This window comes from Lissotriton vulgaris, chromosome 5 (assembly GCF_964263255.1).
Source record: "Lissotriton vulgaris chromosome 5, aLisVul1.2, whole genome shotgun sequence".
NCBI classification, from domain to species: Eukaryota; Metazoa; Chordata; class Amphibia; order Caudata; family Salamandridae; genus Lissotriton; species Lissotriton vulgaris.
In genome coordinates, this window is record NC_141693.1 from 1058219626 (window position 1) to 1058247319 (window position 27694).

At 41.3% G+C, this 27694-nt stretch overlaps 1 protein-coding gene across 1 annotated transcript in view; it reads right to left on the reverse strand.

Moving 5' to 3' along the window:
* Positions 1-27694, reverse strand: part of PCGF6 (polycomb group ring finger 6) — a 305170-nt gene that overhangs the window by 190179 nt on the left and 87297 nt on the right. The window contains exons 4-6 of the mRNA XM_086922718.1: positions 26537-26592; positions 10625-10684; positions 4731-4839 (exon numbers count right to left, since the gene is read on the reverse strand). Of these exons, the coding sequence (XP_086778844.1) occupies positions 4731-4839; positions 10625-10684; positions 26537-26592 (225 nt within the window). The remainder of the gene's footprint in view (positions 1-4730; positions 4840-10624; positions 10685-26536; positions 26593-27694) is intronic.

Genomic DNA, 27694 nt, shown 5'->3' on the forward strand with positions numbered 1-27694 from the left:
AACATTCATTGTTGGGTGGAATAAAGGTGCATGGGAAATAAAATATTGGGAGGGAACATATATCTGAATAATGAATCAAGTGACCTCATAACTGGTATGGTGTGATGACCTCTCCTCGCCTTTTGTCCAATCAAATAATGGTTATACACGAATTTGCAACATTGGGCGGTGGTACACTGCCCTGGAAAATGGGATAACTAAGGTAGGCTTAGCTAATTTGATTGTCCGACTTGTCCGAATAGCTGACCTGTCACTGACTCCACACACTCAATAGGGGATCGAGAGCAGAGGTGCTGGTGGAGCACTCTGTCAGAAGATTCGATAACCTAATTGGGGTTTTGTGGGAGAAATCGATAACCCAATTGGGGTTCTGAGGGAGAAAATTCGGTAACTCAGTCGGGGTCCACTGTTAGCCGCAGAGAGGGGTGTGACGCTGGCGTTGCACTTAGCTGAGGGTACCTGGTTAAATCTGCATCCATCCTAATTTGGCATTAAGCTGTCCTGATCTGCACCTGTGCTGTCTACTGACACCTGAACCTCCGAGAGTCCTGTCCTTTATCCCAGCCCGTGGCCAGGGTTGGTCTTCACACCATTCTAGGTAACTATAAATTCTGTGTGGGTATGTCATTGTACTGTTTCCCTTTTCTACCCTCCCTATGTTCAAATGCTTAACGATATTTCTTATCAAATGTCTGCATATTTTGCTTTAATCATTGTCTTTCTAACCGAACGAGCTTTAATTGAATGAGTATGGACTCTGACATTTAAAAATTTACATAGATAAAGTGTTTAAATGTTACCAAAGTTGGTGGTTATTTATGAATGCAAATGTTATTTTTTCTACCTATTATTCTAACTCCCTTGATCCCTTAGGACTTTAGGTACCAGCAACAAGGATTGGTAAGTCAATGGTGTAGGTCCTAATAGGTCAAATTAAAATCCTGATTTAGCGAAGGGTTACCTGTTCAAAGTGTGCATGTTTTTATGGGCCCAGGTGAGTATGGTAAAACGAGCAGGTGAGCCCACGCACCATCACCGTGCAATATCTTTAAAAAAACATTAACAAAGCAAAATACCTCTGAGCGAGCTATTTGGGTTTGCTCATGTTTTTAAAGGGGATGTGGCATTACAGTCAGAACTGTTGCCTTCAGGACTGGACAACCAGGTTTGACATCCTGAGATTCGAGGCAAACCACTTAAACTCCTGGTGCCTAAAAAAATTAATGTGCCCTTGTGTAAAGTAAATATTGCTAGTGCATGGTGCTCAAATACGTTCAGGTTCAGTGTGTGCTTGAAAAACCACCTGGAAATAAAATGTAAACAAGCATTGGAAATGCAATAGGTCTCGCATTAGGAAAGTTTGAGCTATTGGTCTTATAAATAAAAATTTTTTAATTTATGTGTTTGTTAAAATAGCTAAATTAATAGCTCTGGCATTTACAATGCCAATAGTTATAACTTTCGCAAATGTGACACCTATAGCATTTGTAATGCAACATGTTTTTTATTTACGTGACTTAGATGTATTATTATTACAAATAACAATGGCTTTTATTTTTTTGTTAAATTAATTGTTAAATAATTTATTTAATTTGTAATGGCAATAGCTTAAACTTTTGTAAATAACTTTTGTGAAGATTATATTCAGTGTTTTTTTATTGTGACGAAAATCCAAGAACAGAAGTGAAATATTAACATCTTTTTTGTGATTTGTAATAAAGCTTGAAAGTTTGAAAACAGCTTGAAACAGTGTTGCCTGTCGTGAACTGAGGGCTGTAACTCACTGTGTAATGCACTATGTAAAGGCGACCACAAAATACAGAAACTGTGAATTGAACTTTACAGGAAATGGGAGCCGAACAATGGGGAGAGGGAGGGCGGGGTGATTTATGCTTCCAGATTATGAGGTTGAAGTGCTCTGGCGAATACACCGCCCCCTCCCCACAGTTGCAAGTCAAACTTGAGCGAAGAGAAGAACATGCAGTGTTGCAGATCCTGAGCTAACTTTTGTTTACCTTTGTCAGTGGCAGTGTAATCCCTGTCATAAAGATTACATGTTGTTTTTTATTTATTATTTACTTTGTGTTTCAGCCTGCCACTAGTTGTGCTAGTTGTGTGCGTGTGTGTCTGAGTGGGAGTATTCACTCACTCGCTCATCTTACATGAAACCGAGCTGCATAAAGCCTTGGGGAGTCCTCAATACTTAGGAACCTCCGCTGTCACAATACTAAGGAAACAAGCTTGGCAATGAAGCGAGGTGGTTTAAAAGGGGGAAGGCTGTCGTTTCTCTGACATCCAAAGATAACATAAAGCACTGAGTGATGTTACCATAGTGTAGCCCACTTCTTGGTAAAGTTAGTGGCAAAATAACAAGACGGTTGATGCATCATAATCCTGGTCATGGGCAAAAGCTGGATCAAGGTTATCCAGGCAAAGAACTGGTCACGGACCACTAGTGCGTGATCGCTCATTTTAATGAACCAAAAATAGCAGCCCCTTAATACACTGCTGCCAGGTGAGGCTTGCTACCTTCTTTTTGTAGCCTTTCATGCCTGTCTCCTGACTTACGGAGACGTTTTTTTTTTTTCTTCAAATTAATTGTGAATCGGCATCAGCTATTTGGCCATTTGTGTGGTTGCTGACGGCAAAGAAGAAACACATTTAACTGCTCTTGGTAAAGGCAGAGAATGTCCTTGTCAAAGCTCTAGGTGACTAAGTATTTAATTACTCTTCTATTCTCCGAGTACTTTAGCATACAAAATAACACAAAAATACATCCTACGCAAGAGTTTGTGATATTTCTCGTATGTGGCAGAAAATGTGCTGCACATGCTTTCCTTGTGATGGGAAAACATAACACTCCTTGGATGCCGCTAGTTGTGCTAGTTGTGTGCGTGTGTGTCTGAGTGGGAGTATTCATGTGAGTGTGAGTGTGTGTGCATGTGGGTGTGTGTATGTGAGTGCATGCATGTGAGTCTGTATGCAAGTGCATGCGTGTGTGTGTGTCTGTGTGTGAGTGCGTGCATGTGTGTCTGTGTGTGTGTGAAGAATTCTCTCATGCTGTATTTTGAGAAAGCTTTTGTGTATGCTGTCTATGTTTGTAAGCGCTGCGTTTAAAAAACAAGACGGAGGGAAGGCGGGGAGGGGGAGGAGAAATGCGGCACGGCGGGCAGGGGAGGGGGCGGAGCGGGGAGAGCCAAGATTACAAACAAGACGGAGGTAAGGCAGAGAAGGGGAGGGGGAGGAGAAATGCGACACGGCGGGCAGGGGAGGGGGCGGAGCTGGGAGAGCGGCGATGAGGGTGTGAAGCAGCAGGGGCCTATGAAGTGAAGCTAAGCTTCACTTCAAAGGTGTGGGAGGAGTGCTGCCGGGCGATTGACTGGCGATTTGATGATGTGCACGCGCATTTTAGGTCAATGCGCTTGCGCATTGACCTAAAAGCGCACGGGCACAGCATCAAAACGCCAGTCTAGGTAAACCTTATTTAAGCCCTTATAGTCTCGCTCAATGCGCATGCGCATTGAGAGGCGAGACCTAAAAAGCAACAAGAGAAAGGAAAGTGGGAAACAACGGCAGCGAGGTGAGTGGGTTATAAAGAATGAAGTAGCTCTCTAATACCTTCGGGTCGAGTTCATGCTATATTTAAATTGGCAATGAGAAAGTGGAAGGGGCAGGGCAAACAATGAGGACGGCCTGCAAACATATGCACTTTTAAGGAATGCTTAAATTAAAACTAGAAAAAAACGTCCCTCTACAAGCGGCAGGCAGTGGAAGGACTCTGGCCGCATAGAAAGGAAACTGGACTTGTTTCAAGCTCCATGGATGACCGAAGAGAAAGTGGACGCAGCAATAGGGCCTAACCAATAGGAAGAAAGGAAATGAGAGCGATGTGAGAGCAAACCAATAGTAAGTAACATAAGTATGGGGTGGGCTCGAAGCACGTTTTAAAACTTTTTTAAATTCACAATACCTTTCACTGACAAAGCATGCACGCTGTAGGCAAATCCTACTAAAGGATGGTAAAAAAGCCATGCTTCAAGGGAGGTGCAAACAAAAGAGGAAGTAACACCATCAAATAAAAAGCAAGGATATGCGAATGACAAGAAATCCAACCAATGATGACAAGCCCATTCTAAGTACTGGCATTATACACAATAGATCTTCTACAACATACAGTTAAAAGCGGAAGTGGTCTGTAGGCAAAACCTAAAAGTAAACTGTAAAGTGCTTTGTCTGAAGCCACAATCTCCATTTGAAAATCTTAGCCAATTATAGCCATACATTTCTGTCATACAATATGTAGAGCATTTACTAAAGAGTACATTCATACCGAAGTGAGAGTGCGGACAGATCTGCAAGTATGTTCTGTGGACTGTATTTACACACATTGTCTGATGAAGGTCTCGGTTATCGGAACTGCTTGTTTGACTCAAAGAGTGAGACATCACATCCTCTTGTTGCTTACTTATTGAAGCTCCTACTCCCTTGATGATTATTTCAGATTATATGGTATGGTGAATTAATTAATGCATCAGTTACTTTCATATGTATTTACACAGTGTGCAAATAAAACAAAGCAGATAGCCACACATCTCTTCAAAAGTCTAATATAACATTTTCAAGGAGGCTAAAGTAGAATTTCCTGTGAGTTGGAAGTACTCAGATTAAAGCTAAAAATGAATGTCACAATTGAAGCTCCTTAATAGCCAGAGGATATGTGCTTCACCTACCCAATAAACTCTAGTAGAAGTGATACATCGAGTTCTGGTGGAAGTTGGAAAACTGTACTCAAGGTTTTTTTGGTCTTTCTTCTGGGCACTGAGATGGGTTGTGTTGCTTCTGTAGAGAAAAAATTAAAGCTTACGGTGGTATTTATCTCTGTTGCATAAGAGCGACATTAGACATGATTATTAATACTGTAACATATATAACTATTTGAAGCTAAGTCAATCATGTTTTACTCCTCAAATGGAATATGTAGTTGAGAAGCACATATCAGTGTTGTGTGTAACCTGGGACAATGTACCTTATGAAATACATTTTACTTTTACTAAGATTCTACATATATCAACAGCAGTTATGGAAATGTTATGAAAACAAATGAAGACACAAAAGTTACATATAGAATTATAGATGAGCAACAGTGAATTACTGGGATTTTTTCACTGAGGGGCTCTGCGTGATCGATGAGAGCAAAGCTTGAGTCATCTATGATGTTCAGAACCCAAAGGTGGAAAACATCCCTGCAATTCACGTTTTACTCATCTACAGGATTAGGTTATGTTTGCCTCCCAAAATCATCTGCTCCAGCTTTCAACTGTTACGCAGGGGCAGTTCCCTCCGACCCAAATGTGAAAAATAAAAACATTACCTGCCATCCTTAAGCAACCCAGCCGCCTTCTCCGCTGTGAAATTATAATAATCTAAAATACTAGCATTTAGACTCTATACAGTTTGTATGTCACAAATATAACAGCTGCACACCTTTCATGAGGATTTGAATTAATAAGGATCTCTCTTCTTTGCTACTTCCTCGGAGTAACTGATAGGTTGACAATACTCTTGTATTAGACTAAGTGACAAGTATGTGTATACTGGCATCTTATGAAATACAATATTCTAACTAGGATTCCTAGAATTCATTTCAGGTTCTGTTTCGGTGTATTCCGGTGTATTTAGTCATACAACTAGGGTCAGATTTCTTCCTCTGTTTCTGTAGACACCTTTCTCTTATAGAGTGACTATTTCCTTGAGGGGATAACCTGGATTACATAGTCCACCATCTATAGAATGATCTAATTATAGCCCCTCCATCTTGCCTATGCCCATTATCTTATGAAAAACAAGATAAAACATCTTACACCTGAAATTTGTATTTATGTGAAGAACTCATAGTTTGCTGAAAGGCAACATATGTCAGCATCACGACTAGCATTAATTTCCAATTACCTTCCGCGTTTACAAGATGCAAAAGGTCCCTGTTTGATTAATACAGTGAAAAACTCATAGTTTGCTGAGAGGAAACATATGTCAGCATCACGACTAGCATTAATTTCCATTTACCCTCCGTGTTTACAAGATGCAAAAGGTCCCTATATGATTAACACAGTGTACCAAGAAATCAACTACAAATTTAACTCCTTGACAACCATGCATCTAAAAATCACCATCAGATGTTGATGAGTTTCTAAAGGGTAAAGACTGTTAAGGCATCAACAGTCAACCAGTACCATAAAGAATATCATTGCTATTTAAACAACTCTCAGCAACTACAGAGTACAAAGAGGTTTGCACAAAATAGTTTTCTGTAGATTTCCCAACACAAATTGATTTAAAAAAATCTAGTTGTCCTCAGTAACAATTTCTATCACCAGAAATAGGAAAGGAATTCTGATGATAGATGGGAAAGAGGGAAAAATGTTTGGGAACATGGTCTAATGCATCACAATATTTAGCAGTCAGATCCTAGTGGCTAAGACGGCCTCAGGGATGTTGACCCTTTATGGCATCCTTACTGAAGACAGAAGACAGTTCCACATAGAAAATAAACATATAAAATGTGATAGGCTGATGATGCACAAGAAGAGAGTATTAGGAATAAGCATGGGCGAATTTTGCGAATTCGCGATCCGCGAAATTGCGGATTTGCGAATTCGCGATCCGCAAAATTCGCGAATTTGTGGATTTTTGTTTTTTTACGTGTTCGCGGGGTTTTTTGCATGTTCGCTGGTTTTTTTGTGTGTTCGCGGGGATTTTTGCGTCTTTGCGAGCCGCTTGCATAGCGAATTTACCCATGCAGTCGTTTATGGGAGAGGGAGAGAGAGATAGATAGATAGATAGATAGATAGATAGATAGATAGATAGATAGATAGATAGATAGAAAGAGAGAGAAGAGAGGGAAAGAGAGACGGAGAGAGAGAACAAGAGAAAGAAAGAGAGGCCGGATCTCTGAAGGGCCAGATTCCTGAGTTGCCCCTACAGAACATACAGCTTTTTATTTTTAGCAAAATGCATATGAAAATTGTGCTGTAAAGGTCCCTTTTAGTTTAACCCCTCTTGACAACTCAAAATGGGTGTATTTGCCATCCTCTCCCTTCTTCCTGTTTTTAGGTCGAGCAGACGTACTCTCAATGCGTGAGCATTGAGAGTGTCTGCTGCAGACCTAATGTGGCCCGTATTTAGGAAAGTGGACACGACTCAGACGCGCGCTTTTGAAGTCTCAGTTTTGACCGCGGGAGCGCGCGTCTGAGCCGCGCTTGCGCTGAGTCACAGCCCCTGCTCACACACAGACACAGCCAGCCCCCAGCCCCCACCCCCCTGCATGCACGCACACACAGGCGCGCGCGCGGGCACGCACACACACACACACACACACACACGCAGCCGCCCCCCACCCCCCTGCATACACACAGACACGCAAGCACGGAGCCCCACTCACCGGGACTTCTACTCCGCAGGACTCCGGGCTGCTCACTCCGACGTAATACGGGCACAGGGACACCGGCACTCCGCTCCTTGGCTTCCCGGGCGGATGCCGGCTGCACGCAGGGTTCTCCTCTCTCTGCACCGGAGCCATGCGCCAGCCACTGCAGCCTGCCTCCTGGGAAGCTCCGGTCGCGTGTCCGGCCCCGCCCCCGTCCCAACAAAGGTTGCCTGGCTTCCTGTTGAAGCCGGGCTGCGGCGGTGAGTTTGCTTGTTTACTTTCGTTACAGTGGAGGCACCCGCGCTAGCGAGACCTATTGCATTGCAAATGCTTGGTTCACAGGTCAGTACAGCAAACAAGAAAAATAAAATGCATTATGTTTAATTATAGCCACTCCTAAATAAAATCGCTAAGGCTCGCATTTCGAGTAGCAAAAGCAGTTACCATTACTGCCGTGATTCTGATCGCCAGGAACGCTGTGTATGTTTAGGTTTTTTCACTCTTAACCTGTAAAGTAATCTCTAGGTTAAAGTCTGTAAAGTCTGTAGGAGAATTTGGGGATGTGATAAGGGACAAACGAGCCTTGAGAAAATCACATTTAAATGTCTCCAGTCCCCTGCAACCTGGTACTTGCTCCTATGCACACAGGACATAATTAATGCATATGCGAAGGTTGCCACTGAAAATAGAGTATACATAGGCGCAGGAAGCGGGACTGTGGACGTTACTGCAGCACCTCAAAATAACCAAGTTCAGAAGGGGAATGAGCAATAAAGATTATTTTTTCAGCTCGTCGTATCTGCCATACATTAAAAGGCTAAGGTCAAATATCGGGTTGTCTTCTGCCAATTTGCTCCCTATTCTTTAACATGGAGTTTAGTGTGTATGCCTTCTGTCAGATTGCTGGTTTATTCTCCTGACATGGAGGTTGGTGTTTTGGTGGTAAATTTTCTTTAACTGCAGAGTGAGAGCATTTGGTAAAGTGAACTATGTGACAATCTTGCTGAGTTGGGGGGATGTGAAAGGAAATGCTACAGATTTGTTTTTCAAACACAATTAAATTCTTGTAAATAAACCTTTGTATTTATTTCTTGTACGTTTCTCCATGTACCTCCTTTTTTTTTTCTTTTCCATTTTATTTTAACTTCTTCTCTCTTTGCCTTTGTACCTCTCATTTTCTTCTTGCCTTACTCTCCATCTTTTGCTTGTTGTCTTTTTTTCTCTTGCCTTCTTTCTCCTTTCTTCATTCTGATTTCCTTATTTGTGTCTTTTTGCCTTTTCTGTATTTCTTTTTTCATCTTCTCTTTTCATTCGTTAATTTCACTGTTTCGTTTTTTCTTCCTTTCAGTTTCTTCTCATGTATCTTTGTCCTTCACCGCCTTTCTTTTGCTCTTTTCTCTATCTATTTATCCTCATTTATTTATTCTATTTTCATATCATCTTTCTCTGCTTGCCTTATTTTTCTTTCTTTCTCTCTTACATTTTTTTCTCTTTGTCTCCCCTCCTCTTCTAATTTTTCTCTCACATTCTCTATCTCTATTTATTTCTCGCTCTTTCTCACTTTTGCTGTCTTAGAGCAAAGGTGCAAAAACTGATCCTCAGGGACCACAAATGTACACTTTTTGCAATACAGTTCATGTAATGCAATGCTGTGTGCTGCTTGTAGCACGAATAGGGTACTCTAGGGGCAGTACCCTAAGCCCTCACTCTAACTATCGCCCTCCCTCTATCTATCCATCGCACTTCCTCACTCTATCCATCGCCCTCACTATATCTATCGCACTCACTCTATCTATCTATCGCATCACCACAGCATCACTCAGCACCACCACAAAATCACTCAGGGGCACCACAGAATCACTCAGGGACACCACCACATCACTATGCGCTACCACAGCATCACTAAATGCCACAGTATCACTCGTCACCACCTCAACATCACTCAGCGCCACCACAGCATCAATCTGTGCCACCATTCAACAACAACTGGTTCAAATATGTTCTCTCAATGTTTCAAGCTTTATTATAAATGTCACAAAAAATGTTAATATTTCACTTCTGTTCTTGGATTTTCGTCACAATAAAATACACTGAACATTATCTTCACAAAAGTTATTTACAAAACTTTAAGCTATTGCCATTATAAATCACAATAACTTTTATTTAAGTATTAATTAAAAAATAAAAGACATTGTTATTTGTAATTTCAATACATCTAAGTCTCGCAAATACAACACATATTGCATTACAAATGCTATAGGTGTCACATCTGCGAAAGTTAAAACTATTGGCATTGTAAATGACAAAGCTATTAATTTAGCTATTTTTAAAACCAACACATAATAAAATATTTGTCATGTGCAATACCAATAGCTCAAACTTTCCTAATGCGAGACCTATTGCATTGCAAATGCTTGTTTATATCTGTAAGTGCTTCCTGATGAGGTTTAATTCCTTGGACAGGTCCCTCGTTGCCTACTTGTAACTATTCTCTGACCCTGCTTCAAGGGTCAGAGCAGGGTCAGAGAATAGTTGCAAGTAGGCAACGAGGCGCCAGGAAGCAATTAGCAGCAGGTGTCCAAGTTGAAGTTAATTTGTTTGTAACCCTTTTGTAAAAGGTTACAAAGAAATTAGGTTCAACTTTTGCACCTGCTGCTGTAACCCTTGCTTGGCTGAAAATTCGTCCCCGCTGATTCGCGGATTTTACCGCGATTTCGCGAGATTCGTGGATCGCGAAATCGCGGAAAATCCGCAAATTCGCCCGCGAAACGGATTTTACGCCCACCCTTAATTAGGAATACAAGGAGGAAGATAAGGGGAAGGTGGTAATTCACAGATGCTATATTTTTATTAGATTAAACCTCTGTGGACTGAATTTCAGTTTGATCACTGCTTATGTAGAATAAATATGGCTTTCAGCTGAACATACTACGCGGGCAAACTGTAAGGAATGGATAATTCAGATATGAACAATCGCGTTTAATTAAGGTTGAATATGGTGTAATATAATTAACTCGATGCCATTGTGAGTAGCGGGTGTGTAAGGTCACTTTTAACTACACCTATGATTTAGGTGAATTGACACCAAAAGGGAACTGCTTTTGAATATACAGCATACATTATTTATTTCACATGACATGAATTTTTGTAGCATTACTGTGTGCCACCCTTCCAAAATGACACAAACAATGATCCATTTACCAGGCTTTGGCACTTCTAGTCCTCTCTCTTTATAGAAAGCATGAATTCGATTTTTCTCTCCTGAAATAAAACAAAAATGCAAATTGTTTATCAACTAAGCCATTTCAAATACAGAGCACATTATGTTTCACAAAGTCAAAACACTTTAGTAACATACAAAAAACATGCATATGAGCAAGGACTGACTTGAAAGAGCGAACAGAACAAACTAAATGGCCAGTAAAAGTAAGAAACAGAAATCTTCATCATTGCTGTTGGATACCTTCCTGGCTAAAGTTGCTGGAGCCCAAATGAGGAAATTGATTGAGATTGATAACTCAGAGCTTCAATTAAATGATGCTATTAATGCTGTTAGCAACCTTAAAGGGTGAGGAGAGATAAGTCAAGGTGACAACGGAAATACATCAGGCTACTGTATTGGATTTGGTTAGTCCTGTGCCATTTAATCAAGACAGTTGCCCGGTGCCCTTTCTGAGTCATCTGGTATTAATTTCAGTACAATGTGTAAACTTTGATGACTATCGTCATAGATACTTTGTTTAAATCCCTAAACAATATTTTAGTCCACGTGTTTAAGAACTTAGATGAGAGACTTACGAAAGTCATCTATAAGGACTGGCAGCGTTGCTCCTAGTAACTACGATTTAAGACAAAGGGGACCATAATCCATCAGTGGACTGATTCCCTACTATTAACTTACCACCACAGATTTCATGGTTGTGAAAACTGACCCTACCACTTACAACTGTAGATACCAAGAGGGCAGATAAAAAATAAGACCGTGCACTGATTTTGTTGAAGAATCAGGGATCAATTTCCATTAATGATGTGCATTTTTTTAGACGGTGTCTGGGGTTGGCACTTCTCCAAAGTACTGTAGTGATGACTAGATTCTGATTGATTTAAAGAAAACTTTATGTTACAGAGGCTGTTATATTTTCTGTTCAAAGAGGCCTTTAAATGGCTCAACTATATACAAGGTCTCTCTAGACTCATTAACAAACCCCTGACATTACCCAAGTCCAGAAATTCATTTTAACACAGTTCATGCAGCCCAACCAGGAAATTTCTAGTCTGCCTCAATGGTATAGATCCTTCAACAGAGCTTTGAGCACAGCAGGTATGTTGCCTTCGAAGAGGCTGTTGACTGTATTAGTGAGATTTAGTGAGAAACATGCCTAGATGCTGTTTAGGTGTGCCTTTCCATACGAAGCCCAAAAAAGACAGGAAAATGTCCGTCGAGTCCACCACCCCTATGCCCTTAGATTTTGGATGATGTATACGAACGCCTGAGGCCACTTCAAATTGTCTCAATTCGTCTTAAAGGAATGTGAGGGATGTATTGGGACACGTCAAAAAGCACAACACATCATCCGCAATTAAAGCCACTATATGCTACTCACCATCAACCTCAATTCACCCAGATATTAGGATTTGTTTTCGATCGGTGGACCAATGGTTTATTCGTTAATACAAATACCAAGGGGGCAGGGAGCGACCCTGCCTAGTTCCCCTACTTTGAGAGGTTAGATAACAGTGAGCTCCATTTACTTTAATTCAGGACACAGGAGTGACATAGTTGGACAGTACATAAGTAATCGTGTGAGGGCCCAACCGAGTTTTTGTGAGTAGTGTTCAGAGGTAATGCCAGTCAGCTATCAAAAGCCTTTTCTGTATTAAGTGAGAGAAAGATAGTCTTACACTTGGTCAGCTCTGTTATATCGAAAATGTTGACCCCCAATATCACATTGTCTCTAGCCTGTCTATTCTTGACAAATGCCGACTAGCGCTCGATAAAAGTAGTGGCCATATTGTATGCAGCTGAGAAATCAGTATAGAGGTAAATATTTTCACATCAAAGTTTTTCAATGTAATAGGTCGTTAGGATGAGCAAGCCGTAGGATCCTTGCCATGTTTCAATAAAAGCATAACCGCCGAATCCCCCATGGAAGGGGTGACCAACTTACTTAGTAAGGAGAAAGGAGTTAAACACCCCTGCCAAGGGCTCCACAAACAGTTCACATTTAGACTTTGTAAAAGGACATGGAGACCCATCCAGCCCTAGAGTTTTATTTGATTTCAAGTTATGGATAGCTATCTTTACCTCCTCAGGTGTAATAGGATCTTCAAGTTTATGCAGCAAGGTATGGTTTAAGTGAGGGAAAGAAAATCCTTGAATATAACGCTCCTGATTTGTGCTTGTTGTAGGGTGTGCCTGGTATAAAGAGGGGTAAAAAGCCATAAAAGGGTTGAGAATATCAGTTGAATCTCTCTAGGATGGTCCTTGGGTCATCTTTAATGGTAGAAATTTCAGGTCTGTTTCTGTCTCAACTTATAACCTATTGGCCTTGTGTCCTTTTTTGTAATACTTTTGGTTGAGATATAGCAGTTGTTGTGCTGCATTAGCCCTATATAGCTGTTCTACCTCTCCCCAAAACTGTCTCAGCTGTGTATACACGTTATTCAATCCGAAATGGTTGTGTTGGGCCTCCAGTTGGGTCAACTGGGCCTTGAGGGCTAATCTTTTAGCATTGGCCAATTTGGTAAACATTGCTGTGTGGGCTATTAATTCACCTCTTAGCACTGTTTTAGCCACGTCCCACAGGGTAGTGCAGGAGACTTCACAGGTGTCATCTTCCTTGAAGTAATTCTCAAGGGCCTCTTGTATCAAATCTCACAGGGCTGGGTTGAGAAAGGCGACTTTGGCGTACCAGGAAGATGTTTGGACTGTGGACACACGTACGTGGCTAGTAGGAGGAAAACTGAAGGATGGTCAGAGAGGACCTATGTGCTTACAGAAGTTTCCATGAACCGCAATTGAAGCAATCGAGGTAACAGGAAATAAATCTATTCTTGTGTTGGTTTTATTGACATTTGAATAAAAGGTATAACCGTTCCCCTCCGCTTGGGTTTCACACCAAATATCAAATAACTGCAAGTCTGTCAGGACTTGCAATAGCATCTGAGGGACATGGTAAATGTTATAATGCGCAACTTACCGGTCTATCAAGGGATTTAAAACCGTATTGAAATCACCCCTGGTAAAATCCACAATCAGCGACTGTATGGAGTTATATAACTTGTCTTTGTTTTAATTAGTTCCATAAATAGAGAACATGGTGATAGTGTGTATACCTAGTTGACTCCATAGGTCAACCAGCATGCTGTCCCTGTCCGCATATTTCTGACTGATCTTAATGGCTTAATTACACTTAAACAAGCATGAAATACTCTTGGTTTTGGTAGGACTAGATCATTAAAGCTGCGACGGGAACCAATAGGAGCAAAGGCTCTTGGTGTTGAAGGATAGCAAGTGAGTTTCCTGAAGCATGCCTAAAGTTTCCTGAAGCATGGCTATATCAATGTCTTCAACCTGGAGACATTTCAACAGCGCCTTCTATTTCATGGGTAAATTTAGCTCTTGTTTGTTTAAAGAGACTATATTAAGCTGATGCATAGTTGGTTGAGAGAGGATGCATCACTGATGCCGAAACACGGTCTGTGGACCATTCTTTTTAAAATACAAGCGGTGCAACACAACAAACAATAATCCCATGGTCTGCGTCTGAGTTAACAAAATAAACACAGTGTAAACAAACCAACAGAGACATGAACAAGAAACTGGAGTAACCACAACGACTGATTACCACACATCAGCTCTCCAAGCTGCAAGTGTCACGGACCCACCATTGTAGAAAGGATATACAGTCTCGTACACTGAAGCAAGGTAGCAAAGCCATAAAAGTGGCTAGAGGTCAGCCTTCAGTCTATCTTGAAATATGATTGGAGCGCCTAAGAGGAGCAAGGACTTTCAGCCTTGATGTAGTGTTTGTGTGTCCTTTCATCAGTCATTGTCTGCCAACGACACATCGGGGCTCCAATTGCACCACTGTACTGATTTCTTCAACCTCCTGCTCGACTTCCTTGAGGATGCTAGCTGCCAGCCTGCGTGCGGTCTTAAAGCTGGGAGTTTCAGGTGTCTTCTTGTTGTCTTCCGGGGAGGGGGTAAGCTTAAGGAGGACTCAAGCATCGGCAGCATCCGCACGGCAACCTGCTTTTTTACAATAGTCAACAAAAGCTTCAACCCCCAGAGATGAGAGATTTTCTTGTCCCATAGGTACACCACCAGCTCCCTGAATTTAGGCTATTTTTCCAAAGTGAGGGAAGAGATGACCTGAAAAAGTGCTATATTATTGCAGTGGAAAGTTATATTGTCCAGTTTTCAAGGCACTGATAGTACTTCCTCTTTTACTTAGTAGAAATGGACTCTGGCAAGGACATCTGGTGTGAGGTGGTTAAGCAGTTGATAGGTAGAGAAGACATGGTGTGTGTGCAATCTAGACTAAGTTCTCAGGGCTCGAAAAATCCACTCGACCACTCTCAATAACGTGCCAGATTAATCAGGACAAGCTATTTTTAATGCCTACTTGCCTGTTCTGGCGAGCTGACAACAGGTGTTCTGCTTGCTCACAAAGTGAATGAGCAATAAAGATGCCTTTCAATCTTGTTATCTTGTCACATTTCTCTGGTTTCAGAGACAGAGGTCAAAAGTCAGTTTGTCTTCCTACAGTTACTTTTCTGTCTGTGATTTAAGTTAGACGATTTTGTAAAGTGAGCTGTGTGACAATCGGGATGAATCGAAATAAGTGTGGCCAATGGATCATTGGATACATCCCTGAGGCACTCAATATGATATTGTTCAAAAACAATTAAATGAACAGTCTTAATTCTTTGTCCATATGGTTCTTTTTATTTCTTTGTTATTCCATCATTGGTATTGTTTTCATATCCATATGACGTGATATTTCCAAATAAGTCTTTCACTTTCACAAATGAGACATTTTATAATCCGCTCCAATGCATTTCGGGCCACCGCCCTTCATCGGGGAGCATCTACAACAAAACGGTATTTAGGTGTAATCCTTATTCCAATGAATAATTAAAAAAGCATTGAAAAGCATAACAATACGTTCTAGAAAACCGGCGAAAATAAAGAGCCCCATATTTAACTTACACCAACGTGTGCTTTTTGTGATGGGTATGACGTTATGTCCTAATGGTGAAGAAAAGTGCTTAGTTTAAGATACCAAAAACGTAAGAACGTTAAGACGGAGGTAAAGGCATGCTGTTCAGGCAGCGGTAACGTAGTATAAACGCGGTGTCTATCCGGAAAGGTATTAAAAATACTGGTTAAACGGTCCCAAGCGGAGGTTACAAACGGAGGTTAACCCAAGTGACTGCGCGCATTAAATGCGTATCGCTTCAGGCTTACTTACATTGAATGATGTTTCAAATCTTCCCGGGCGCCGGAGACGGCTATTCGCGATGTGTGTGTAAACGCGCCAATGTTTTGTGAGGGTCATATGATCATTAACCGTGAACATTAAGGAAGGACTAGTCGTCCCTCATAGATCTAGGTGACAGACTACGATGTTTTGGTTGCATGCAATGCGATGGTGATTAAATAAAGCTCTAAATTAAAAAAATAAAATTAAAATAAAACATCGTGTAAAGTAAACCGGGTTAGTAATGAAAAAGAACAATGAAGTATTTACAATTCAGAATAAGGTGAAAAGAGCATACACGAGCTGGGTTCAGAACAGAACAAAAGGCAAAAAATTGCCTTGGTTATAGTTTATAGATAACATGCAAATTCCACGCGTTCATTTAAGCCCGCAGGCTTAGTCGCATTCAGTTTATAAATCCAGTGATTTTCTCGTTGTAGTAACATTTTATTATTGTCTCTGCCTTCCTTTTTCTGAATAATTTCCAATGCCATGAATCTCAGCTGAGAGATATTGTGGTTCATCTCCAAGAAATGAGCTGCAACTGATGATTTGAGATTGTGAGTGCGGATGTTGGATTTATGTTCGTTCAACCTAGTCTTTAGTTTACGTTCTGTCTTTCCAACGTAGACTTTGCCGCACGGGCATTTGAGGAGGTATATCAGGTTGTTGGAGTCACATGTTGCTGTCACTTGTAATTTAATGTTATTTCCTTTCATGGGATGGGTTATAGTGTTACCTGGTATAATGCTGTGACAGTTATTGCAATTATTGCATGGTCTCGTTCCTTTAGCAATAGTGTTGGGGTCTGTAGGTTGTTTCAATATTTCACCCAGATTTTTGCTCCTAGTGTGGGCAAAAATTGGTCTATCTTTAAACATGTCTTTGAAGTCCGGTTCTAACACTAACATTGGCCAATGTTTCATTATTATGTTTTTGTACTCAGAGGTAGCATTAGAATATTTTGACACGATGACCATCCGGTCACTCTTTTGTTTTCTTGTCGTAGAGTGTAACAAAGTATGTCGGTTTAATTTCTCCACATCTTTAGTAGCTTGTGTTAGAATTTCTTCCGGGTATTTTCTGTCTCTGAATCGGTCTTTCATTTCCTCCATTCTCATTATTGATAGATCCGGATCTGATGTTATGCGTTTGACTCTCATCAACTGTGATTTCGGTAAATGTTTTTTTAGGGAGGGTTGGTGAAAACTGTTGTAGTGTAACATGTTGTTACGATCCGTCGGTTTACGGAAGATATCAGTTGTTATTTTGTTGTTTTGTACGGTGACTTGTACATCCAAAAATGTAATGGTCTTAGAGTCTATTGTCCAGGTGAACTGTATTCGTGGATTGGCCGCATTGAGGGTTAATAACGCCTGTTCCAAATTCTGACGTGTGTTGTTCCAAAGAATAAACAGGTCGTCGATATACCTGCCGTACATCTTTAGGTTATTTTTCCATTCTGGATTTGTCCAGATGTGGGACTGTTTGTTGTAGATGCTCCCCGATGAAGGGCGGTGGCCCGAAATGCATTGGAGCGGATTATAAAATGTCTCATTTGTGAAAGTGAAAGACTTATTTGGAAATATCACGTCATATGGATATGAAAACAATACCAATGATGGAATAACAAAGAAATAAAAAGAACCATATGGACAAAGAATTAAGACTGTTCATTTAATTGTTTTTGAACAATATCATATTGAGTGCCTCAGGGATGTATCCAATGATCCATTGGCCACACTTATTTCGATCTATTCACACTCGCCCAGAGTGATGGGCGACACCTGAGAGCACCTACAAACCTTTTACCTTTCCACTGAAATTTACTAATAGCAGTGCCTGGCTCTCTCTACTTTCAGTTACAATCGGGATGAAGCCAGTTCAAGGGTCAAGTACTTTACAGTTAGGTCGAGTAGTGTAGTCAAGTTACTAGACCTGCAGGTAAAAACATTTAGGTATTGCTCAAGGACTTGATAAATATATTCCATATGCCAATCAGTCCAAGGATAGAAGCCTGTGGAATATCAGACCTGGGTGCCCGATAGTCTGGAGATAGCTTTTCAAAACAGCAATTAACTGCAGTCTATCAGAAAAAATAGCTTCAGTCTGTGTAGTCGATATACATGACATAGCAACAAAGACACTAATTAAGAGCTTGGGATTATCCTAGGCATCAAAGTTATTGCAACTTGGTAAGTGTGTCAAGTACAACCCAAATCACGGTACACTTGTCGGTGGAAAGTAAATGTTCTAAGCACTTGCCAGGAGTCAGTAGGTCATTTCAAAAGACATAGCAGTCCTCTTGGTATGGCGCATGAGGATTTAGGTTTCTCTCTAGGAAGAGGTCTGGGTCGGATAATAGCTGTGAAAAAACTAATCACGTAACTTTCTCATTGATCCTCTCTTCCAAGTCGATTTATGCACTGCTGATAGATAGATCAACAGTCTGAGGAGTGCCAATAGTTCTAGTGAATAGTTTGTGGGATGAAGTAGATGCAGCGCATCTTTGTTTCCATATTTGGATCCTGGTCAATAGACTGTGAAACAGTCAAGACAAGCAGATGAAAGTTCTCAGTGAGCAAGATGTTGGCTCAAGTACATTGACAATATCAGAATGTCAGATTCCTATGATTCTTCACAAACTGCGTAGGCTGGGACAATCCTTCTATATAGTAATGCCAATGAATAAATCCTTCCTTGTTAAGAGCTCTTTGTCATAGATGGCATAATTTAATTAAGGCGCTGACACAGTGCGTGATAATGGGTTATAGGGGTAAATGTTCTATCATCTCCTTGTTATGGTAATCTGGCTCACAGTAATGTATTGGATCCATCTGTTTCCAGTACAAAGTTTTTCTCGGAACTGGGTTGAATCAAAATTGGAGCAGATCAAAAATCAGTTATTAATGTCTCAAAAGCATGGGTTTGCTTCAGAACCCCGTTGAAAGGGAGTACTTTTCTTAGTTAGGCATGTCAAGGGGTAATGATGTGAGAATAAAACCCTCTCCCTTAAAGAGTAGAGAATCCTAAGAAGGGTTTCAAATCTTCCAGCGTATCAAAATTAGCCACACCATTGAGAACAATTCCAGCTGATCTGTATGGATTGGTGCACTTTTCACTTTTTGCATAAAGCTAATGATCAGGTAGCCCTGAAAAGACTGTATATGAGTGAAGTGTTCTTTACAGGAATGGCATTAAATTAAAAATATTGTCTAGGTACACAACCACTTGTATGTCAGTCAAATCCTGGAGTATATCATTGATCAGATATTCAAACGCACCGGCGTTGCTAGATCCAAATGGCAGGACAATGTGTTTGAAATGCACATACTTTGCTTTGAAAGTCATCTTTCATTTTGGTCAAGATGGGGGTGACTTGCACGGAGTCACTCAAGTCTGAAAATAAGGGTGACAGATAACGATTCTAACTGTGATTTAATTTAGTTTGCTGTAATTAATACAGACACGTCTCTGGCTTTCTTTTCATGACAATCAAATGAGCCCCAGTTGAGATGTTGTAGTAAGAATGAAACTTATTGTAAGTTTTTGTTAACATATCGCTTCAATACAATGTCTTCACGACATGAGAAGAAGTACATTTTGCTGTGTGGTACGGGCCGATTTAATATAATGTAAATGAAACAGCCACACAAATGATATAGTGATAGGAAACTGAGCTTCCACAAGACTTACATTCTAAAATATTCAGATAGTCTGCACCATTTAGTTCTTGTGTGCTATCAGAAGCTACAGATGGTGTTCTCACTATCTACTCATAAATGCTTGGAGCTGTATCAACAAAGTATGCTATCTCAAGTTGTTCTTTTATCAATAATGGGAAAGAATGTTCTTTAGCAAAACGCTCTAAGTACAGTTACTAACTCCACCGGAATCAACAAGTACTTCTACAAGTAGATGGGTAGCTCCATGCAGGGGGAAGCACAGGATGGCATCAGGAAGCATCCTCAACTCCATGTCCTATCCAAGGAAGTGGGCAACTGACATAAAATGGCTATTCTTTTCAGAATAAAAAACAAAGGATATTGTGTCATTGTCTCATTTTTTCTTCATTGACCAGAAGAACCAGAATACCACTCGGAAATCGCCAGGTAGGGTGTGGACTGGCATAATGAGGCTGGAACATGGTTTGGAATTGGCATGGTTCAGGGAATGTATGAGATATGGGGTTGTATTCCTACAAATGATGGTCCAATTGCAATATCAATTCACTCTGAAATGGTTTCAGAAACTGGCATGATCTGTGCCAGAGCTTGCTTTAGTTAATTAGACCACAGTGGAAAACAGCAATTTCTGATTCTTAAAACAGAGAGACATCACAAGTAAGTGGTCTCAACTGTAGAATTCAGGGAACTATAATCAGTTACCTTATTTCAAATTATTGCCTTCCATTCCTTTGGCTAGTTGTCATACAGGAGTTAAACCATGTTCTAGAATTATTGGCTAAAAACAGCCTAGTCCTATGTAATTGCATGTTTAGGATATAAATATGAATTAGTCCATGCAAGAGCATCCAACACAGATGTGCAATACTAAATACCACTGTTGGGTCCAGAATGTCTCCCGCATGGTGTACAGTAGTGTTCTCCACCCTTAGTGCCCAAATGTATCTGGTATCCTGACTCTTGTTTTTTGGTCATAGCATCAAGCTAATCTAGGGTATGTGCAGACGCCTAGGGTTATCGCTTGACATAGACAAGATCACACACTTTCCCTGTGAACCGAAGGGGCACACCAAGCATGACAGGCAGTGGACTACTGCTCCTGTTGTGGGTTAATACATAAAGCATTAGTGGCAGCATGCCATGTTTTGTGAATTCGTATACCCTAAATGTATGTTATGTATGTTTGTGTGTGTGTATAGCCTGCTTAGTACATGCATACTGTGGGATACATTATGGGTACCTGAGTCCCGGCCTTTGTATAAGATGGAGGTATGTTTGTTTTCCCAGGGATGGAAGTGTCATTGCTGACATAACTAAGGATGGAAGGATGGGTCCTAGATACTGAAATGAGGAGCGGGATCCTTTAGAAAATCGATTTGGCCTTCTCCAAGGCAAAGATCTGCTGATTACTTAACTATGCCATTTGGTAGAAGGTAACGGTGAGGAGTGGAACTGCAGAATTTGCTGTCCAATGTGAGGCCCAATCTTTAGGCTTTTCCTGATTAGTTTCAGATAGCTGATAACAGACAGGTGCAGAACTTCAAATCTCTTTTTGCATTTTATTTTGTGAACGCTCCAGACTGGAGACTACCCTGCTGTGAGAAGCATCACTCTACACAAAGGAGGTGTTGAAAGCAGCTTGGAAAGAACACTTGGAGAGACCCACCCCAAATTGGTGCTGAAAATGCAGCCAGTGGATACACATCTTTTGTCTGATTTGGCTGCATAAAAGTGGGAATTCACTATTCTAGTTGTTTTTCCAGTTCCAAACCCTCCATAGCCAAGGAATAAAGCAGTCCGCAGAGTATTGAAGGAAGGCTGTGCAACTAGAGATTGTGCCTGCCTGACAGCCTATCTGGTGGGAGAGTGAAGAAGCAAGAGAGTACTGCAGGAGGAGTGACTCTCCAGGATGGGTGAGGAGCAGCATGCCCCTGGTGTCTGTCTGTAGCGTATCCAAAAGAAAAAGACTGAGGATAGGAATGTGTGGGCCCTAGTATGTGATGGGCTTGCAGTCTCACTGCAGCAGTTCTGGGTAGGAACTGCGAAGACCAAGACTTCTTGCAGAGACCTGATCAGGGCGGTGATTGCCAGTGAAAATCATAAACCTGTGCATGACTATATCAACTTCTGAGTATCAGCCTCTGAGTGGCTGTATCTTCACCAGTGCATCGGCCTATGCGTGATTATATAGTCACAAAAGTATCTGCCAGTGCATGGCTAAATCTGCACCAAAAACGTGGTCACTGCGTTAGGCATCATAACCAGAACCACCAGCATGTGTAGGACTTCAACAGCAGCCCCAGACGATGTGATGAATTAGGAGTGTCAACTTTGAACCTGCTAGGCAAGCGCCCCAGTAGCTATTAAGGAGCATACCAACAAAGCTACCAGCTGATGCACCCCCTTTTGGAAGAGAAAGGCCAATCGTGCTGTGGTAGAGGTTAGATTGTGCATTCACCCTGTGTGGTAAGAAATTCAAGGCTGAGCACTAGCCGGACCGGGGCTCTAATCTCACTTATACCGCTTACCCTGAGGAAAGGGACCACCTCTGGAAGGGACTGGGGAGAGGGTGGAGTGAGGACACTCTGGGTAATAGCAGACAGAGGTACTTCACTGGCCAAAACTGCCCGGGGACACCAAATTGTATTTGGTTGTGTTAGTGTGTAGTTTTACACTCTAGTGTGTGTGAAAGTGCTTACTTTCTTGAAAGAAAAGCCCTAGGTTGGACAATAGTTTATTGCGCTACTGTGAGCATCCCCATACTGCCTCCCTGACAAGCCCCACAGTTGAGGCCCAGTTAGCCCCCGCCCCACCCAATCCCCTGTGGATCTGACAACCACTTTAACTTGAGCAGTGTAAAAACTGTTTGTTTGCCCATGAAATGCAACCAACATTGTGTTTTGAATGACAGAAAATCTTTTTGATAGAGGTGGACTATACCATAGCAGCATGGGTGGTGGGTGTAGAATGTTCAATTGTGGAACCCCACTTGGCCCTGTGTGAGGAACTTCATCAAGGTGTGGTCCAATAAAATCATATTTAGTTGGCGATAAGCCTGTATTATAGCCATCATGTCAGTAAAATATCTGCTTAATTGCTCTATAACTGCCGCAATCAATATCGGTACTACAGACAAAAAAAAGGTCATAGCAATCAGTAAGACTACTCACCCAGATTGCAAGGTGACACAGGAACTGATAACATATCTCAACCAAGAACACTAAATCTCAAATAAGTGTAGTGCACAGGGATTAGTGTTAAGGTTTGGAGTACAGTATTGCTAGGTTGGGATGGGACCATATGAATGACAGTCAGTATGTGGAGGATTTCAAAAGAGACGAGGCGATCTGGCAGAGAGGGGTGCCATGGGCTGTACGAGAAAAAGGAATAACAATAATGACTTTGCTATGGTTATTCCAGGCACCCAGAGCTCCTCTTAGAGACCAGTGCACCTGTCATGCACCTGGTCCAGGTAGCGGACAACCGGGAAGAAGAGATATCCAATCAGGAGAAGCACATAGGTACACATATGTCAGTCTAAGGAAATTGTATCTAAACTGGGAAATTAAGCAAGAAAGACACAACAGGATCCAAAGGCATAATATTTCAGCTTGGGATATATTGCAAAACGAAGGCTCCCTCCAATAAGTCATCAACAATGGTTTTGTGCACAGTGAAATAAAAGTTCAGTAGTGCGAGTAAAAAAACATCTGCTTTCTCCTAAAAGCTGACGGCCATAACCAACGAGGATGCAAGGCATATGGAAGCTGGATAATTGCCAAGGTAAAGAAAGTCTTTTATTGGCTTTGAAGACAGGGATGAGCATGTGCTATGCCTCCATGGTTCCCATGCATACACTGTACCAGATCAGGGGGCCAGGTGTTCTCTTACATTGCACCTAAAGCGTGGAAAGGCCTCCCACTCCACAGAAGAGCCTCCTCCTCTCTTCTTGAATTCCACAAGACTCTGAAGACCTGTCATTTCAATTAACCAATCTACCACAAGCTGGGCTAGCACATACCTGCTCGGCATTAGGATACTCTCAAGGGTGATAGGGCACTGTACAAATACACATAACACACATGCACCCAGGCTGTGATCATTAGAATCTGTTCACAGTCCGGCACCACATTGCGTTCCGCAAAGCAGAGCTGAAGCCATCACGAGGCGTCGCGCTTGAGAAGGTGTTGAAATTGACATTTTTATTTTTAGAACATGGAATTCTTAAAGTTTTAGTCACTGAGAATTCAGCCAGGCAATGATGTGGGAGTTTCTTTACAAAAAGCCATCAATCTTTTTGGAAACCGCAGCCCAATGGCCCTGTTAAAATAGCAAATCATATGGTGACATACAGTGACCAGTTAGCTCTGGCGAATGACTTGACCTCAAAATAAACAAGCATTGGAAATGCAACAGGTCTCGCATTAGAAAAGTTGGAGCTATTGGTCTTGTAAATGACAAATATTTTATTTATTTGTTGGTTTTTAAAATAGCTAAATTGATAGCTTTGTCATTTACAATGCCAATAGTTATAACTTTTGCGAATGTGACACCTATAGCATTTGGAATGCAACATTGCTAGCCATAAGTGAAGGACTCTAAAGGAGTGCAGGAGTAAGGGACCGTGAGAGAGGCTTACCGGTGGAATGAAGCTGAGAGGAGTTCAGCGCTGTATGCAAAGTATAACAAGTGTCTAAGGGGAAAGGAATTAGACAGTTAATTACGGTCATATTGCCCAAAAAAGGGGCTGCCATTATTGCGGAAAAAACTTACCACGAGGTGGGGCCAAGGGGAGTATTAAAGACGTCTGTGGGGAGAGAGGGGAGAGTGAACTGGGGTATCAATTACCGAGTGTGCAGTGAAAAAAGGGTGCTCTAATAAACGAGCTTACCAGCGGGAACAGTGCCCTTGATGGATAATCTGCGGGAAGGGAAAGTGCACATAAACAATTGACACATAAAAATTGAAGGCGGGTTCAAATAAATAAAGCATGTCTGGAGCCTGGAATATGTCGCGCATCTATAAGGGCTTACCCCACAGGAAGAATTGCAGGTCCGCAATGGGGGTCCTTGCTAGGCGTGAGAGATCTTCACGATACGCCCTCAGCAATGTGTTGTCATAATAAGAAAGCCGCTCGCGGTCACATGGAAGCAAATGACCAATGGGCGCGCGGCAGAAAGTGTCGGCCATTTTGGGTTGGGAGTGTAATGAAACAATATATGGACAGACCAAAGGTGCATGCAGAGCGTCTGCGGCGGCCCTCTTGAGGGAACTGGAGCCAAGGGGTCCACAATATGGATTGAGGGCATACAGAAGAAAGAGCTTGGAAGCTCTAAGAGTAAGAGTGGTGCAATTCGAGATACCGCAGTGCACAATCACGCAGTGAACAATTTCAAATGGGCCAAGCAACATTTAGGCAATGTCATAATTGAGTGACATTAGTAATTTGAAAAAAAACAATTTACAGTGAACCTGATAAGGTGAAAATCGTAGTAGAAAGAAAAACCATGAATAAATTGAAAATAACCAGTCAGAGTCATGTACAGCTTTCCAAAAGTCAGTAGTTGTCCAGTTACACCAATGGACATAAAAGAAAAGTTCCAATAAGCAGGACAACGCTGTAGCCTAGATCTGGGAGGTCCAGTCTTCGGTACAATTCAGGCCAGTGTGCAGGGGGCGGAGAGGGGAGAGGTGCGACACGGCAGGCAGAGTAGGAGGAGGAGGGGGGAGGAGAGTAGCGGAGGCACGGCCTAGCGGCCGTGCAATCAAGAAGTGAGGGGGCGGAGCTGGGGGAGGCAGTGAGAGAGAGAGTAGGCAAGGTAGGCGGCTGGGGGCATGTGCACGCGCTTTTAAGCTCAACGCGCATGCGCATTGAGCTTAAATTTCTCGTGCACTGCAAGGAATCGCCACGATTCCTTGCAAGTTGGTTAAAGAGTGGATAAGCCCCCATAGTCTCGCAAGCTCGATGCGCATGCACATCGACAGGCGAGACCTAAAAAAGCCTTTGTGATTGGATATGAGTTCACGGAACTACTCATCATAGAGTTAGTGGTGTCGCACCATTAGTTTCATTGAAATGAAGAGAATCGGTATTTAAACAATGTAGACAGAAATCTGAGTAACGTGATAAATAAGCAAGAGGTGCACAAATGAGATTTTGACTGTTGGCATGGTGCAAAAAAGTATCTTTTTTTAAGTACGAGATTAAATAGGGGGTCTCTGTACCCAAGCAAGAGGATGAAAGACGTGCTGTGTATCAGCAACCATGAAAAGTACTGGAAAGGACAGGAAAAGATGTGCAATTAGAATATGGTTGAGTAGGGAGTTTTGAGAGTGAGTGAAAGATATGAGAAAGAAGGTTGAGGTTCTCTACTGGGACTACAGTTTTGCTTTAGGCTTATTTTAGAGCTTATGGCAGGGTGTCTATGTATACTGGATTGTGTATGTTTGGATGTGAGAATGTGACAGAGCATGGATTAGAATTGAGAGAGACTGTTTAAGCATATGCTGTTTTCCAGTGTAACTTCACGGATATTTTCTCCTAGAATCACTGTACATAACAGTATTTCCAGAAATGACTGAGGAAAACCTTTGGGGAGGATTTGTCTCGTACACAGTTTCATATCGGAGTATGTTCATGTGACTTTAATTCCTCGGAGTGCTTTTGAGACTGAGTTTGCACATGAACCACAAAAATCATTCCTGTGACTACGAATACAAAATACTAATGTTGGTATTTGACAATATATATATATATATATATATATTTCGGGTAAACAAAAAACAATAATACAATAACAGAAATGACAGTGTATTGGATTTTATGAAACTCAGTGTGGTTAGCTCTGCAGACAAGTGCTTTTACTCCCTTGTAGTTTGTTTATTTATACCTGTACAATTATGTTCAATTACAACAATTTGAACAAGAAATTAGAACTTACTCTCTTCCAAGTTAACAACTAATTTGTACACAATGTCTTGTAACTGGTGGTCCAACCTATATAAGAATAAAATGAAGGAAACCATTCAAAGAAAAGTTTAAAATTCTCTCAAACACACACACAAAACATAGTTATGATGACACTAAACTTTGCATGTAAAGTCTAGCTTTGTAGAAGTGGTAATGTTACAAATGGCTAAAGAAACAAGCATTGATAAAGTTAATAGGTGTGGCCTATGCATAGAGAATACACAGAATACAGAAAAATGCATGCCTACACCATTTTCCAACAACAGAAGAATCTATACTCTAAAATTCATTGGATTGTGAACACACATGGCTAATCAATGTTTTAAAGTAATAATGGGTAAGATAATATGATAAAGAGCACGACAATTACTAAGTACCAGAATGGTTTTCTTATGTATTGTGTAGGACGTAAAAAAATGTAACTTTAAAGCTTTAAAGAGGTGAAAGGACTATTGTCTTTTAATTGGGGGTTTGAGTGCCAACACCATTATTCAACATGCATGAGTAGGTCGAAGGTGGAAAGGTACAGAGCTCAGGAAATGAAGCAAAGATGTTAGTAAATATCATATAACTAGGATTTATTTGAAAACGATACAATGAATAGTTATAGAAACAGAGGCCACATTCTGAACCATATTTGCACACTCAAGTTGAAATTCTGTGTGCAAGAAAAAGGACAACTGTAGGTGTAACCTCCTAGATCATGATTCAATGAATCAGGATCATTTGACAGTGTTGAGAAATTAGGCATTACAAGACTGACCATTCAAAATGCAGCAATTTCCTACAAATCATTGAAGGGTCTAAAGAGCGTTCTTGGGGTGAGATGTGGCAGTGGTGGGCCAAAGGGCTTTCTAGGCCAGTCGTTCTTAACCTGTGGTACGGGTATCACTGAGGGTCCACAAAGATTCTGGAAGTCTGTGACTGCTTAGAAAATTAAATAACATTAAAAGATTAATAACATGCATACAAATAAAGGAGCATAATGTAAAAATGAAAATGTTAACACGTTCTGTAAAAGTGAAGGAATTTAAACTTGGAGGATAATAATTAAGTTAGTACTCTCAGATTGATTCATGGGAGCAGTGTAAGGGGGGGCGTGGCTTGGACGCCAAAGGGAATGGCGGCG